This window comes from Peromyscus eremicus, chromosome 19 (genome assembly GCF_949786415.1).
Source record: "Peromyscus eremicus chromosome 19, PerEre_H2_v1, whole genome shotgun sequence".
NCBI classification, from domain to species: domain Eukaryota; kingdom Metazoa; phylum Chordata; class Mammalia; order Rodentia; family Cricetidae; genus Peromyscus; species Peromyscus eremicus.
In genome coordinates, this window is record NC_081435.1 from 2,848,927 (window position 1) to 2,866,121 (window position 17,195).

The 17,195-nt window shown below is 47.2% G+C and overlaps 1 protein-coding gene across 1 annotated transcript in view; it reads right to left on the minus strand.

Annotated features, from left to right (window-relative positions):
* Npc1 (NPC intracellular cholesterol transporter 1) overlaps positions 1-17,195 on the minus strand; it is a 33,141-nt gene that overhangs the window by 1,021 nt on the left and 14,925 nt on the right. The window contains exons 4-16 of the mRNA XM_059246692.1: positions 15,564-15,753; positions 14,958-15,140; positions 13,980-14,094; positions 12,730-12,857; positions 12,507-12,647; positions 11,902-11,991; positions 11,335-11,525; positions 10,767-10,882; positions 8,696-8,825; positions 4,276-4,476; positions 3,204-3,435; positions 1,830-1,943; positions 483-645 (exon numbers count right to left, since the gene is read on the minus strand). Coding sequence (XP_059102675.1) covers positions 483-645; positions 1,830-1,943; positions 3,204-3,435; positions 4,276-4,476; positions 8,696-8,825; positions 10,767-10,882; positions 11,335-11,525; positions 11,902-11,991; positions 12,507-12,647; positions 12,730-12,857; positions 13,980-14,094; positions 14,958-15,140; positions 15,564-15,753 — 1,994 coding nt within the window. The remainder of the gene's footprint in view (positions 1-482; positions 646-1,829; positions 1,944-3,203; positions 3,436-4,275; positions 4,477-8,695; positions 8,826-10,766; positions 10,883-11,334; positions 11,526-11,901; positions 11,992-12,506; positions 12,648-12,729; positions 12,858-13,979; positions 14,095-14,957; positions 15,141-15,563; positions 15,754-17,195) is intronic.

Sequence of the window (17,195 nt, forward strand, 5' to 3'; positions counted from 1 at the left end):
GCAGCAACAGCCTTCGGCTCTGGACAGCCGCCACAGGGAACAAAGGGCCCTCTGTACCGCTGGCAGGGCTATTTCCTCGTTCATCTCACGGCAGCAGCCGCCAGCCCAAGCCAGCTGACCTCCAAGAGCTCCCTTTAGGCTTCTGTTGAAGCCTCCAGAAATAAACAGCAGTGAATGCCTAGTGAAAGAATCTAGCTAACCATAAAGTCCTGGGGAGGTTTTACTCTTTCCCTTTATAACTTTGTATGCAGTATGAATTATCAGGTGGTCATCAGTACAAATTCAAATACTACACAGGAATGTTCAAGATTAACAATTTTGAGTCGGGGGTCTTTCAGCCTAGGCTGGTCTCAAACTTGCTGTACATGACCTTGAACTCTGGATCCCGAGCGCTGGGACTGGGCTGACACCATGCTCAGCTAATACAATTTTATTTTAGCAGTATTTTTTCTCCCATGCCTGTGAAAAGTAAGTACACTTACCTACGTAGCTGAGTAAGACAGGAAGAAATATCAATCCGTGAGTGGCTCCGAGTAAGACCATGGCTAAGTACATCCTGAAGTAAAATATCTCGAAAATTTGAGATTTGGCAAAGGCCAACACTACAATCCCTCCAAATTTTGTAAGTGTGATTCCACTGAATACCTGAAGAGGTAGAAATGACCTGTTAGCACTGTCACACAAACCTGCCCGAGCATCAGTGTCCAGAGGGTGTGGGGCAGCTGCAGAACTGCCGAGACACCGCTCTCCATGTGTTATCTGAGGATGTGTGAGTGCAGATGTGGGGGGCCGGAGGCTGACTTTGGGTGTCTTCCTCGGTGGCTCCCCACCTTATGTGCTGAGACAATCTCTCTGAAACTGGAGCTCAGACAGCTGGACTGGCTGGCTAGTGAACTGCAGGGATCCACCCCTCCATCTATCAGGGCTGGTGTTACAGATGTGTACCACTGCGCCCACCTCCTATGTGAGTGCTGGGATTCAAACTCGGGTCCTCGTGCTTGTGTGGCCAATGCCTCACTGGCTGAGCCATCTCAGCCCTGGGTAAAAATCTTAGAAAAGGTCAGAATTAGCTGCAATATGTTTTCCTGGAAAACTGTCTTCTACCTTCAACTATAGTGGCCTTGGCTTTTTGGTTCAAATCATGCAGTATCTGAACTAAGACACATTCTTTACGGAAACTAAATGTAAAAAGATTATGGTGTGGGGGGTGGGCAAGCAGCATGCATGCATGGGAGCTCAGAGGCCAACTCTGTGGACTCATTTCTCACTCTCCATTTTTTTGATGTGGGTTTTGGAGATCCAAACCAGGCTTGCAGAACAAGCTCCTTTGACCTGCTGAGCTATCTTACTGGCCTGGGAAATATTTTAAGTATCTGACGTTACAAAGCAAATGCTTAAGTTTTCAATCTACTAATATTTTCCACATCGGCCAAGTGACTGAGGGGAAGGAAACAGGGATAAAGAGCTGCATCAAAGACCTCCAGGCATCAACTACAAGAGAGCTCAGTGGATGCAGCAACTTAGGAAATCCTCGCCGTCACCACACAGTGCTGGCGTCCGGCTCTCTCAGGTCTAGATTTCCTCAGTGTCCTGTTTAAGCCAACTGCCTATAAGAGACCACACAAGGACAATTCTGAGGAGCTACAGGTCTGTTCAACTTGTAGCTGGCTAATTAGTGAACTGAAATTTTGTCATTGCTGGGAGCTGCCATTTTAGGAATGGATCCAAATTCTGCTTTACCTACTCAATTTGTGTCTTCTGAGAAGCAGCCAGTCTCTGAGAGGCACCCTGTTGTAGGCCCCACCTCTCCTGGTGCCTAGCATACTCACAGAACTACCCATGTGGGCCAGCGCCTCTTCCGCTCGGCTCACTCGGCTGCCTTTGGTACTCATTGTGAATGCTCTTGTTATATGGCTGCAGAACTCCACAGAAATGCCACAGCTCTGAAATAAAGCATTCCTGTGAGAACAGATCTTTTTCAGCTGAAAATTCCCCCAACTACAGCAGGAAACTCTGAAGTCCTCCGGGCACTACCCAGAGCTCCACTTAACTACAGCATCTTGGCTGTGATGGACTTTTCTGGAAACTTCCCAGGGTTACCTGTTCTTCCCTCTGTGCCAGCACATTCTTTCCTTTGCATTACCACTCTGAAGGTGTTCTTATCTGAATGTTTACTTTTCATTAATACTTTTCAAGCTCACGTCTTCAATACTTTCTTTTTGTTGTTGTTTTTTGGGACAAGGTTTCTCCATGTAATCTGGCTGTCCTGAAACTTGCTCTGTAGACCAGGCTGGTCTTGAACTCAGATCCACCTGCCTCTGCCTCAAGTGCTGGATTAAAGGTGTGCGCCACCATGCCTGGCTACATCTTCAATACTTTCTAACTACCTGGCAACTCTACAGGAAGCCTTACAGAGTAACCTGGTAAGTACAACTCAGGCGTCTTGATGTCGTTAGGCTACAGGTGTCTTGGTTTTCAGACAGAAGCTCATTTAGTTCTGGCTGACCTCAAATGTGCTGTGTAGCTAAGGGCGGACTTTGAACTTCTGACCTTCTTACTCTGCCTCCCTGGTGCGGGGGCTACAGGTGTGCACTCCAGAGCTTCCGTAATGCCGGGGACTGAACTCAGGATTCATCATCCTGTGCAAGCACTCTACCACACTGAGTGAGTTACCCCAGCCTTTGTTTCTCGTTTTTGAGACAGCATCTTAATTTGTAGTCCAGGCTGGTCTGGAACTCACTGTGTGGCTGAGGCTGGCCTCTAACTTGCATGAATCCTATCTCAGCCTCTTGAATGCTGGGATTATAAGTGTGTGCCATCACACCAGGTCACGTGGCTTTGTTGTCTTTCTGAATGATGGAGACAGTGCACCCACACTAGATCATGGAACCACATTTTCACGTCACAGCACCATGAACAACCCTACTCACTACAGCTGCAAAGAGAAGGAGAGAAGATTGCAGCCTTGAACCTGCAAGCCTCCTGCCTCAGCCACCTGAGCGCTGTTGGTGAGCTTCTGCTCCAGATGTTCTCAGTGCTCCCTCAGTGCCAGCCGGACTCAAGCCCTCATCCCATGTCTCCCTGTGCACTAAGAGCAAAAGGCAGCCACAGCATTCCAGGCCCCCTCGGAACTTACATGAGACCCAAGGAACAATTCATGCAAGGCCACAGGAGCTAGGGACAAAGAGTCGGGCAGGACTCACCATCACCAAGTTGACCAAGGAAACGGCATTCAGACTGATGCCCCACAGCCACATAACACCGAACATGTTGACCAGGATCATGGCTATGGTGATACACATGATGACTGCAGACCACAGCTCACAGCCCAGAACCACCAAGGTCACCAGAAATATGGAGCCCAGAGACACACTCAGGTTAAAGATGGTGTCGTCAATAATGGTCAGGTACTGTTCATAGAAGACGTAGAACACACTGGAGAGGAGAGTATCTGGTTAGAGCTCGCATTCCTGGGGTCATCCCTCTCTACCCTACCACCCTGCCAAGTGAGGAGACCGCTGAAAGGTAACAGACACCCCAGGAAACCACCTGGACCGGCACGATGCACCTAGAGCCACCCAACTGTCTTTGATAGCCACTGACATCCAAAGAACGACCGGACACTAACTGCAAACGTGTTTACATACAGTTTTCACTCATAAGACTGATTCCCTGCTGCCTCATAAACACTTCCAAAGAATTCCATTGGTTGTTGGGAAAAGAAACAAATGATCCAGGGCCGCTCTGGGAACCTCCCTGGGCTGTGACACTGTTAGCCACTCTGCCTGAGAATTAGGACCCGCACTCCGAACAGCCACACCAAGAGGCTGCCCCCAGAGAGGCTGCCATTCTTCGACTGAGATCATGCTTACTGTGTGGGAAAAGCAATCGTTTGTTTGCTCCACCTTCCTTATCTTTCAAGGAAAAAGCAGCAGCAGCAGCAGCAACTAGAAAATAAAAACTCTGACCCAAGCAAATGAAAAGTCTATCAAAGCACTACCCCGGGTCCTGAGCAGGCTGCTGACGGCATGACTGGCATGTCCTTTGTGCCCCTGCTCTGCGTTACTTCATGTGTCTTTCTGGGCTGGGGCAGCACACTAAATCCGGTGTCCGTGGTCCCCAGAGCACAGCAGATGCTCCAGATCTTGGCCTTGCTCACCTCAAATGCCCCACATACACCACTCCTGGCTAAGGGTAAAGCAGGTGTCAGAATGAGAGCCAGGGATCTGCAATCCCACCTCCCTCCTCACCCCCAAATAGCCCTCCGTGCTTTACCTGTACGGGAACACGCGGTAGTTACTCCCCTTAGACCTCATGGTTTCTGTGATGTTACTGGCTACAAGCTGGGCTTTTTTCATGGCATCAATATAGTCGGCGGAGGTCTTAAGTACAGTGTGGTAGGTCATGAAGTAGGTGGCCCCAACGTAAGTGTCATCTCCGATGATGTTAACAGCTGAACCGTAAGCAGCATGTCCCCTGAGGTAGAGCCAGGGGTGTCAGAAAGGCTATGGTTTAGAGCGGTAGAAGGGTAGGACATGAGCACTCCGGGTGACCTCCCTCGGAGGTCAGAGGATGAAGGAGGCTTTGCCTCACTGTCTTCCTGTTGCGGTTTGTGTGGTGCAGAGCGCCACTGTTTCTCCATCCGGTTCCATTCAAAGCCAAACATCACGCAGAGCAGACCTGGTACTGCTCTCACAGGGAAGGGCAAGGACCTGGACTCGAACCCACCCTGGCAGAGTCCCCTCACCTCAGCCCCAACAACCCCTCTGTGAGTGGGCTCACCAGCACATGCCCACAGGCTGGGAGTGCAAAATGGGTCAAGGCCAGTGAGGAGTTTGGCATGACACTACACGGGGATACTACTTTGGCTATTACTTTCTAACTGAATTGCCAAGAACTCCCATGCTCTGGAAGAAAATTCCAGAATAACCTCGATAATCACAAGCAAAGCAAGTTCTAAGATCTGCTCTTCTCTTACTTTTTAGAGGTAGTCTTCACCAGAACTAGCAGAAATCTCAAAACAGACATGACACACACAAGCAAGAAGACTGCTCAAATGTGATTCTTATAAAAATCAAGCACATCATGTGAGTTGCACCACACACATGTGGTACTCAGCTTTCACCTACAAAAGCTTCCCAATCAATCCTCTTATCTTTACTTTTTCTGGACCAGACAAGGGCCCACATGTTCCTGTTTATGTGGGTAATGGGCAGTGTGGTAGTTTGAATGTAACTGGCCCCTGTAAGCTCACAGGGAGTGGCACAATTAGAAGGTGTGGCTTTGTTGGGGGAAGTGTGTCACTGTGGAGGTGGGCTTTGAAGTCTCCTATGCTTAAGATACTGCCCAGTGTCTGAGTTCTCTTCCTGCTGCCTGCAGATCAAAGATGTAGAATTCTCAGCTCCTTCTCCAGTACCATGTCTGCCTGCATGCTGCCATGTACTACCATGATGATAATGGACTACACCTCTGAAACTGTAAGCCGGCCCAATTAAATGTTTTCCTTTATAAGAGTTGCCACCGTCATGGTGTCTCTTCATAGCAATAGGCTCCCAAAATAAAACAGAAGTAGGTACCAGGGACTGGGGTGTTGCTGTGATAGGCCTGACCATGCTTTTCTTTGGAGGAATTTAGACTTTGGGACAGGAAATCAGTGGAATATTTTAAGTAATGCTTAATGGGCCATATCAGTAGGAACATGGAAGACAGTGGTGCTGAGGGTGATTTGAACTGTGGGGGTCTGGCTCAAGAGGTTTCAGAGGAGAAGTATGTGGCCTAGAGATCTTTCTTGTGATATTTTGGTGAAGAATGTAGTTGCCTTTTGCCCTTGCCTGTAAAGTCTGCCTGAGCCTAAAGTGAAGAGTTTGGATTAATTGCATTGGCAGAGGAAATCTCAAAACAGCCTAGTATAGACTCTGTTGTGTGATTACTAGTGTTAACTCTAAAGAGGATTTATAATGAAAAGGAGCAAGCTGAGCAAGGAAAAATACAAAATGTACAATTTGAAGAGAAAAAGGCCACCATAAGTGGAATGGAGCTAAGCCAAGGAGATAAACAGATAAAGAAATGGAATAAAGGGAGTGGTGACCTCAGGGCAAGATCCCACCCAGGTAAGCTTCCAACTTGTGAAAAGGAACTAAAGAAAAAGTTTTAGAGCCTGGTGTGGTGATGCACATCTTTAATCCCAGCACTCAGGAGGCAGAGGCAAGTGGGTCTCTAAGTTTGAGGCCAGCCTGTTCTACAGATCAAATTCCAGGACAGCTAAGCTTAGGCAGTGAAGGAAACCATGGAAAACAGAAAGCTGGTAAAGATGTAATTGAACAAGGGGAACACGTCCCAGTCCCAGCAAGCAGCAGAACATGGCAGCTTTGGCCACATGGTTCTGGCTTTAGAGTCAAGGATGGAAGAAATGGGTTATGGAATCTTCCTCCATGACCAAGGAAGGCCACTGAGGCCACACGTGTGTCAGGGGTGTCCCTGAACGGAGACCTACAGAGGCCACTGTGTGAAGCTTTGAAGGTAAAGCATGGATTGCCTTGGAGACCCCAAGATGCTGTAGATGTCAGAGCTATGGGATACCTGCTGAGGAGAGCTGCTAACAGGGAGTGGAACCAGCCCAAGGGAAAGAAGTGTGCTGCAGTCAACAAAGCTAAAAGGAGTTGGAGATCTGGAGAGCATTTTGACATCACATAGAGATGCAGAGTTTGGAGTTTGCTGTGGGATGTCATTCTGTATGCTGTGAATATGTGTTGATTATACAGGACACAGAGAGAAGCGACCTAAGAGACTCTAGGCCTATAGGCTGAAGATGGATGCCCCAACATTGCAGACAAATTTTGGGTGACTGTCCAGGAACGCAGCTGTCTCTGTCATTCTAGATTTTTGGAAGCTGCTTACAATGCACTTCCTGCTTACTTAGGTAACGTTATATCCTTCTGGTCTTGAATGTAGTTGAAGACTAGATAGTTATAATTATAATTTTCCTTAGTCATGATAAAAGATAAATTAGATATGAAACTTTAGACTCACAAATAGATAGGATAGATGATAGAATATTTTCTTTAATTTTGCCAAATACAGACTAGATATTGTAACTGTAATTCTTGCTTGATAACTGTTTTGTTATATGTAATTTTACTATGTTAAAGTTAAAACTTTTCTTTTTGATTAGACAGAAAAGGGGAAGTACTGTAGGATGTCATTCTGTATGCTGTGAATATGTGTTGCTCTCATTGGTTGATAAATAAAATGCTGATTGGCCAGTAGCCAGGCAGGAAGTATAGGCAGGGCAAGCAGACAAGGAGAATTCTGGGAAGAGGAAGGCTGAGTCAGGAGTTGCCAGCCAGACACAGAGGAAGCAAGATGACAAGGCAGAACTGAAAAAAAGGTACCAAGCCATGTGGCTAAACATAGATAAGAACTATGGGTTAATTTAAGTGTAAGAGCCAGTCAGTAATAAGCCTGAACTAATGGCCAATCAGTTATAATTAATATAAGCCTCTGTGTGCTTACTTGGGGGATATGAGTAGGAGAGATTTGTCCTGACCACTGGCCAGCCAGAACACAGGAAAACTTCTGACTACAGGAGTTTGCCCAGCTGGTTTTTGGTCTTGCTTTGGTTTAGTATTTCCTCAATATGCTCCATTTCCTATGTTTTGGAATGGTAATGTATATCCTGTGTCATTATATGTTGGAAGTATGTGATCTGATTTTTCGTTTTGATTTTACAGGGGGTTACAGTTAAGAGATTTCATGAATCTCAGAAGAGACTTGGAACTTTAGACTTTTAAATACGTTTGAAACTATTATAGATTATGGGAACTTTTTGAAGTTGGACTAAATAAATTTTGCATTATGATATTGTTACAAGCCTATGGGAGCCAGGGAGTGGAATGTGGTAGTCAGAATGTAATTAGCCCCCATAAGCACGTAAAAGGTGGCACTATTAGGAGGTGTGGCTTTATTGGAGGAAGTTTGTCACTATAGGGAGCAGGCTTTAAGGTCTTCTATGCTCAAGCCATGCCCAGTGTGGACACAATCTCATTCTGCTGCCTGTGGATCAAGATGTAGAACTCTCAGCTCCTTCTCCAGCACCATGTCTGCCTGCACACTGCCATGTCCCACCAAGATGATAACGGACTGAATCTCTGAACCTGTAAGCCAGCCCCAATTAAATGTTTTCCTTTATAAGAGTTGCTGTGGTCATGGTGTCTCTTCACAGCAATAGAAACCTAACTAAAACAGGTGGTCTGGCTGGCTGAGGATTCAGACAGCTCATACTTTCACATGGCTGGGGTAGCAGGGATTAGAAGAACCTAAACCTTAAACTGTGGCAATATTACCAAAGCAGAGATGCTGTTCCATAAGCCCACTGGCACAATGGAACTGCCATGGGCCTCTCACTCTCCAGTGTGTCCACCCTGGCCTCTGCTCCTTCATGATATGCATAGGAATCTGCCTCCATCCACCTACCCCGGGTCAGGACAGGAACCACAGCATGGAAAGTGAGTGCCCAGTGAGGATTAAATCTGCTGAAAACTGATGAGTTTTCTTTAAATCGGGTCTCTGCTTTTACAGGGCTGAGACAGGGTAGAGAAGAGGCCCTTTCCCACAAGCCTACTCATCCAGACTCTGTCTCCTATTTCAAGTTAAAGCTATGGTGGATGCTTATCTGACAGGGCTCTGCAGCACTTACCCTTTGCCACACTTGGGGTTGGGGTTATCGGAAAGGAACATGGGCAGGAATTTCATGAACTCTTTCCCTTGAGGCCTCTGTTTGCCCTCTGCAGTCAGAGGTCTGCAGCGGACACAGGTTGGGTCAATCACTGGCAACAGAGGAGAGCCAATCATTAGAAAAACGAGCCTCAAGATTTAAACAAAAACAACAGCAACAACAAACACTTAAGACAAGGTACAATGCTTTCCTGCACCCTTCCCTCCTTCAGATGCTTCAGCTCCGTGTGATTTCATAGTGCAATAAACGTCAGACCCACGTCATTTCATCACACCATCCAGCAAACCCTCCTGAAGGAGGCGCCCTGTTCCGAGGAACACCAAACAGCACAGGACTCTCAGCTTTCATGGAGAGAATGAACGTGGTCTGCACAAGATGAGAGGCCTGATGGGGACCCGGTGTCCTGGACCTGCAGTCCTGAGCCAGGACATGTGCATGTGTGGCTGAGGAGGAGGACACTGACAAAGGGAAGGAGATGTGGCGTCCAACATGGTGGCAAGAGTTTCCATCTAAAAACTGAGAAAAAAGATTCTAAAATGGAGCTAAAAACAGCTTCCTAATTGTCTCTCTCAAATGAGCAGCAGCTGTTGGTTTGAGCTACTGGTGGGTTCCTAGTGTGAGCATTCCACCTGCAGTATGGCAAGAATGAGGCCTCTGCAAGTGGCACATTAAGCTGCATGGTGGATTTAGCCTTTGCTAGCACACACACACACAAAAAAAAGAGGTTTCTGGATTACACGCTGCTTGGATAAAAGCATAGACCCACGATAGCTCCCAGAGCTAGTGGTAAACGTAGCCATGTTGGGAAGCTGAGGTGGGCGGAGCCAGCAGCCACAGCTGCTGCAGTTTAAGGCAATAGATTCACAATAAGACAGATTCAGATGTAATAGTTTACAATGTGTGTAAAAGATACGTAGGCTTGAAAGAGACAAAAAAGGTGATATATAGAGTTATAGAAACAAATACATAGTTTTAAAAAATAAAGTCATTAAAGAGACAGTAAAAGTAGTATAAAAAATAAGCCACGTAAAAATGGATATTACACAGAGAATCTGGATTGTGTGGTCTTTGGGATTTTTAACTGCAGAAAAACATTTCATTGTAAAAGCCGTTGAGTTATGCCGAAATGTATATTTTAAAGGTACCTTGACTTCAAAATTTGGATATAAGGATATGTTGCTTTGGAAAGGAGACTCTGCTTTTGTTCCCACAGAAAGCCAGAGGCTATGGATTTGTTCCAGATTAAGATACATCAGGTTTGACCAGCCAAGACCCCCTGAAGGTCTCCAATGACACCATGGCCCAGATGATCCAACATCCAGAATGGTTTGAAGGCATCTGGCTCAGACGATACAGCCTCATGGACTATTCCATAATTCTAAAATTTTCTTTGTTTCCCCATAAGATACAGCGCCCCCCTCCAGCAGGAAGTAGTAAGAGAAGCTACGCCCAAATTCCCAAATTATATGTAATTTTACTTTGTTAAGGTTAAAACCTTCCTTTTTGAAAAAAAAAAAGGGGGGGAAGTGCTGTGGGATGTATGGCAAATGTGTTGCTAATTAATCAATAAAACACTGATTGGCCGTTGGCTAGGCAGGAAGTATAGGTGGGGCAAGGAGGAGAATAAAGCTGGGAAGTGGAAGGCTGAGTCAGAGAGACACACTGCCAGCCGCCACGATGACAAACAGCATGTGAAGATCCTGGTAAGCCACGAGCCATGTGGCAAGGGATAGATTTATGGAAATGAATTAATTTAAACTATAAGAACAGTTAGCAAGAAGCCTGCCACGGCCATACAGTTTGTAACCGATATAAGTCTCTGTGTTTACTTGGTCGGGTCTGAGTGGCTGTGGGACTGGCAGGTGAGAGAGATTTGCCCTGACTGTGGGCCAGGCAGGAAAACTCTAGCTACAGAGATGCAGCCCCAACACGGACAACAGGCACAAACTAAGGCAAGATGAAATGGTTAAGGGATGCTACCATTTTTCTGAAATAAAAAAAGGGAAAGCTCTAGAAAAGGAGATCAAAGTACCAGAGGCGTTGCAAAACTGTTGAGAGGCATTGTAGAGTCTGCAGCAGGAGGACTGTGGTGCGATCCAGTCAAAGTAATCATCAATCCAGGACGAGGGGGCAAAGCCTATGCGGGTGCTGAGAAAAGGAGAAAATGACTGGCTGGCTGGGGACCCCCTGGAGACGTCAGTCCCCCCCCCTCCCATTTGGCACTGCTGCACTGACTGGACACAAACCTTCAAGACGACACATGGCCAACGAGCCTGCTCTGTGCACAGGAAACTTGGTCTAACAGACTTTTTTGAAATATAACAACAAAAAGCAACTTTCCCAAGAAAATCTGTTTTTAGTGAGAAATTTCAGGCCTAAGTTGATTCTGGCCAAGAGTTCTTCCTTTGGCCAGTTTGTGCTAAAAGACCAAAGCTGGACATGGTGATGCACATCTGGTCTGCAGCCCTAACTCCCAGGAGCCTGAGACGGGGCAAGCTCCGAGTTCAAGACCGGCCTGGGCTACACAGGGAGACCCTATCTCAAAATAAACACATCAAAGAGAAAAAGAAGTAAAAGGACCAGGTGGTCCTGATACTGACTAGGCGTCCAGCTCAGCTGCGTTAAATATCTGCTGTACCAGGGAGTCATTGTCACAGCCCACGCCGCCGCACACCATGTTCTGCCCTCTGTGGGTAGCGTAGTTATGACCTTCCTCCAGGACAAAGTACACAGGCGGACCCGAGTGCAGGTACTGCCCGAGGGATTTGAAATAATCGATCACGTAGGAATCCTGAAAGAAGACCAAAGAAGAGAAGAGTATGTTTGGAGGGAACTAAAGGAGGCGAGACTACTAAGGTAAAAGAGGGATCCCGATCCGCCAACCTAGACTCATGGCTCTCTTCCCCAGGTCCCAGTGCGCACGGTTGCTAAGCCCCAACCAGAGGGGACCTCATAAGGTGACCTCAGGAGACTGGCACTCCATCCCTAAGGCTGTGCCATGAAGAACGGTGTGAGTTCATAGGGCCCGTGGCCCACTCCAGCAGAGCCCTGGAGTTCACTGTCACCCCTTACATGATCTGCATTCGGAAGCAAGCATTAACACCCCCACACATGCTCTGAAAACGACTCATCATCAGCTAAAAGTTAAAGAAAAGAAAGCGCCTTACATTTGGCATTGAGAGAGACTGATCCAATCCGATTTCTACTTTGTTCACCACTGCAATACTGAATGACAGAACACCCACAAATACGGCTACCTGGAAGGAAAAGCAAATGGCAAGACACCAATTGCTAATGTAACAATAAACTGAAGAACAGAAATAAAACCTTATAGACAAAAGACATGATACTGTTTTCTTTTTGGTAGTATTAGAGGTTGAACCCCATGCCTTGCATAAGGCTGGGCAAGTACTCTACCACTGAACTGCATTCCCAGTCCAAAGCCAGACTTTGCTAGAGTAAGATAGAAAATCCAAGGACAGCCCAGCGGTGGTGAAGCACGCCTTTAATCCCAGCACTCGGGAGGCAAAGGCAGGCAGATCTCTGTGAGTTCGAGGCCAGTCTGGTCTACAGAGAGAGCTCCAGGACACAGAGAAATCCCATCTCAAAAACCAAAAACAAACAATAAACAAGCCGCAGAAGGGACCTCGCTACCGTACTATTTGCCTTTGTACTTTGGCAGTGTATTGACAGTGACTGGAATCGCCATGCCAAGCCTCAGAAGGCATGTGGCACACCTGTGAAGGGAGAGAACCCACAGAAAAGTCCGCACCACAATTGGTCGCAGCCAGTCCTTCATCAGAAGGGGGGCAAAGGAGTTCTTGAAGAAGCGGAACAGGTAGCTCTCGGAGGCCTGGATGCCTCTCCCGTCGTCAGCACCTCGGACACAGCACAGGATGTCCAGCCGGTTTTTCTGAGGGTACAGAGAGGACGAGGATATGGAAAGACCCTTGACATGACCGAGACTTTAGACTCACACATATCCTGGATCTTACCTCTTGCCTCTTAATATCTAAGCCCAAGAGGCTCACGAAGCAGGTAATCTGAAGGAGGAAGTCGATGAGGACCGCCATGCCCGCAAACAGAGAGAAGGTGTGGACGGCCGGCACCGAGGACAGTGCCCCTGCAGGGAGAGGAAGGCAGTCACACCACTTGGAGGACTGCGGCTCTCAGGGCCATGCTGCCGTGCACACATGACCCACACGATACCGATCATTTTAGGATCAAAACTATTTTTAATAGGCTGTCAGTATTTAATAGTGGAATAAGGTTTAAACAGAAATCTAGATTCGCCATATTATTTAGGGGTTAAAAAAAACCAAACTTTGTGATGCTGGGCTGGCCACATGATCCTAGAAACAAACGTAGGCATCTGCCTCTTTAGATGGGACGTGTGCTGTCCTGGGGATGCCAAAGCAAACGGTAAAGTTTGCTGAGGTGGGGCTGATGCTGAGGCTCCGTGCCTGCTGCTACCATGGGCACACTTGCACTGCTTTCCTCAGAGGAAACGTGAATGCTCGCTCCCTGCGGCACCGGTGCCTATCAGGGGCACAGTAAAGACCACGGGCTTCAAAGATTCCCTCTGTAGAAATGCAGAGCGACGAGGAGCCAGCACGAAAGCTCGCCACCTAAACTAGCCTATAATGGCCCGTGTAAGAGCTGGCGGTCACGTGGGCACTGCGGCCTGTGACCTCGGACAATGTGAGACTGTCTCCTCAGCACAGACTTCCAGCCTCGTCCAGCCTCGTCCAGGACCGGTAGCATCACTACTCAGTGACGGCTCTGCACCAAGGACTCCCCGAGGAACCGGCTCATTCTGGCTCCTTGTACTGAGGCATACAAGCAGCTCTGCTCACTAACGAGCCTGTTGCCCGGGGAGCTTGTGTTCAGGGAGGAAGCCCGTCTGGAAACAAAGGCAGAGCCTCCTGTATGCCAACATGTGTGGCACTGCCAAGGTCTCCGTGGCCACGTGGGGATGCCATTTTCCAATACTAACACGTGCTACAGGCACAAGAAGCGGAGGAGGCAGAAGAGCTCAAGTCTCCGTCACCTTGTATCCCAGCATCAACACTGTTCTGGGACACACAGTTGAGAGAGCACTTGAAAGCTGACTCCCGAGACACTGCCAATCGCCAAGACATTGCGGTTCAGCAAGCGGCACTCCAATATGAAACAGCTCACTAAAGGGAGCAGCACAGGGGCCATAATAGCCAGCAAGCTAGAGTACAATCTACAGCACAATTACCAAAGAAAAACGCCGAGGTCTCAGAAAAGGACGACAGGAACATAGTAGGGGCCACTTCCCCAAGGATCCTGCCCAGTTGCTGATCCAGGGTCTCCTCCTGAAGACGCTCATCTCTCTTGAAGAAAAGAAAAATGCACTATTACAATTTCCCTGTAACAGAAACGCCATCTCACTCCTGTCTTGTGTTACCTCAGGGTAAAGGAGGGGTGGCTGGATGAGCAGCTGCAGCAGCTAAGCTGGTGAGCTGCGAGCCACTCCGCCTGGTTAACTGAGATCACCACCTGGGCTCAGGCTATCAGACAACCGCTGGGCTGCAGGAAGGTGGATGCCACTGAGTCTCCACTCAGACGAGGACGGACCCCAGGCAACTGAGATCACGTTCTATGATGGCAGACTGTGTGGACCCTGTGCCGTCAGCGGTGCCTCAGGACACCACAAACCTGCTACGTGTCTGGAATCAATTTAACATCACTCATACGTGAAATGACTTCCTTGGTGTCAGTTCTTATAAACACATGTGAAAATGGTATTTAATACCAAATTCTTTTTTTTAAAGATTTATTTATTTATTTATTTATCTATCTATCTATTTATTTATTTATTTATTATGTATACAGTGTTCTGCCTAAAGGCCAGAAGAGGGCACCAGATCTCATTACAGATGTTTGTGAGCCACCATGTGGTTGCTGGGAATTGAACTCAGGACCTCTGGAAGAACAGCCAGTGCTCTTAACCTCTGAGCCATCTCTCCAGCCCTAATACCAAATTCTTATTTTCTATCTGTTCCACACATCAAAGAAAGGGCTGAAATTCTTGGTCCCACGATATGCAGAACAAATCAGAGACACCAAGGAGCTGCTGAGGAAAAGGATGTGAAGCTGTCTGTATTGTTACAGGCAGTGGGGGGTACTTGCTGGGCAGGCACTCACAAACACCAGAGCCTGCAAGTCTGAGCTCCCTGAGGCGACGAAGACTTACCTGGTAGGTCTGCACGAGAATGAAGATGTTGTCCACCCCGACAGCCAGCACCAAGAACGGGATGACTTCGATGACAATGAGGGTCAGTGGCATCCCCATGTAGCTGAAGATGCCCAGGGAGCAGGCCACTGAGCTCAGCACTATCAGGATCCCCGCGATGCCCAGCGAGATTTTAGAGTCCACCTGATGTCAGGCAAAGGCAGAGGTCATCAGAGAGCTCTTTGTCCTGCCTGTTACAGGGTCTGTCCAAAACAGGAGTTAAACGTGCAGTCCACAGTACGAGGACAAAGAAAGACTTCCAGGTTTCTCCCTAGCAACAAAGTTCATGTGCTCACAGGCAATGGCATGGGCAAACAGGAAAAAAACAAAAAAAACCAAAAACGCAGTTTACGTGAAGTAAACCTTAGGTTTACAGTGAAGAACCCAGATGCAGAAAACAGAAAGCTCCTGTCAGTGTGATGTTCACTGAGACACCACACCTGAGGCAGCTTTGGGAAGAGCGAATTAGTGAGGATAGGAAACGTGGCCCGCCACGGTTCGTACTGTCATTTCTAGCACAGATATTCACGGCCTCTACCACCCTCCCCACGTACCCCTCACACTTACCAGAAGCCTGCTACATCTCTGGATGTGTCCCAAGGCCAGGGAGATGTACAGAAACATGATGGCGTAGCTGATGGCAATGGTGAACACGTCACTCTTACTTTCCCGATTGAGCTCGTCTTCAATGCTTCGCTCAGCGATGAAAGAGATGGTCAGATTGGGATTCCTGTAGTTTTCCACAAACTTAATAAACCTAAAGGGTAAACAAGTTTTTACATTTTTAATTAAAAACTACACGATAGTTGAGTAAGAGCAGTCTCAACATTTATGACAAACGCCATCCTGCTTAACTCTGCCCAGGAGCCTGGGGAGATGCCCTCAGACTATGAGCAAATTCCAGCTGCTGACTGGTCTGGCTTTTGTGGTGGTGTGGAGCACCAAACACAAGACCCCGGGCACCCTAAGTCAGCGCTCTACCCCTAACTGTAACCCCAGTCCTGAAATTCTACTGTTCTATTGTACTGTTCAGAAGATGTTTAAAATTGGCTCACAGTTTTGTTGATTTTTGTTTGTTTGTTTGTTTGGTTTTGTTTTCAGAGATACCTCTCATTATAAGCCCAAGCTGGTCTAAGATTTCTGAGTTCAGTGATCCCTTTGCCTCAGCCTGAGTACTGGGGTCACTGGCATGCACCATCATGGCAGGCTTAATGAATACATATACTCATAGAGCAAAGTTTTAAAAGCAGATATATAAGTTCAACACCACTGTAGATCCCATCTGATTTCTTTATCGGACATCATAAGCTGCTTCTAAAGTTCACATGCAATTGCAAGGACCCAAGCAGCCATAACAGACTGAGATAGACAAAGAAGGACTTGCATTTTCTAATTCCAAACTTAGCACAGCGATCAAGAAAGTGTGACAGGGGCTGGAGAGATGGCTCAGCGGTTAAGAGCACTGGCTGTTCTTCCAGAGGTCCTGAGTTCAATTCCCAGCAACCACATGGTGGCTCACAACCATCCGTAATGGGATCTGGTGCCCTCTTCTGGCCTGCAAGGATGCATGTAGGCAGAACACTGTATACATAATAAATAAATAAATCTTTAAAAAAAAAGAAAGTGTGACACCGGCATAGAACAGACAGACAGACAGACAAAACCATGACAGCAAGGCCTATGGACATACTGTGTCTGATGAAGATGCCATGACCACTCCACCGTGGAGAGAAAATGATTAAAGACAATGAGATGACTAGCTTTATGCAAAGAGTGAAGCTGATCCTTACCTCATGCCATACACAAGAATTAATGGGCTGGGAGTGGTAGTGTAGGGCTGTCAAGGGCTAGCCTGAGCTCTATAGCAAGACCTGGTCTCAAACCAAGGGCTGTGTATGTAGTTCCATGGCAAAATATTTGCCTAGGGTAGAGGCCTGGGTTTGAAAGATTCAAATGGATCAAGCAGAGGAGTTAGCATTATAAAATTCTCAGAAGAAAACACAAGAATAAATCTGTCATTGTGTTGGATCATGGCTTCTTGGATACACGAAAAGTAAGGCAATGCAAGGAAAAATCTGACCTTCAAAAGCGCAAAGCGGGAGAACCACAGAAATGGAGGAAATATCTTAAAATCACATATCGGATAAGGGACTGACTTCTACCTAGAATATGTATCAGAATTTTACAACTCTAAATAAT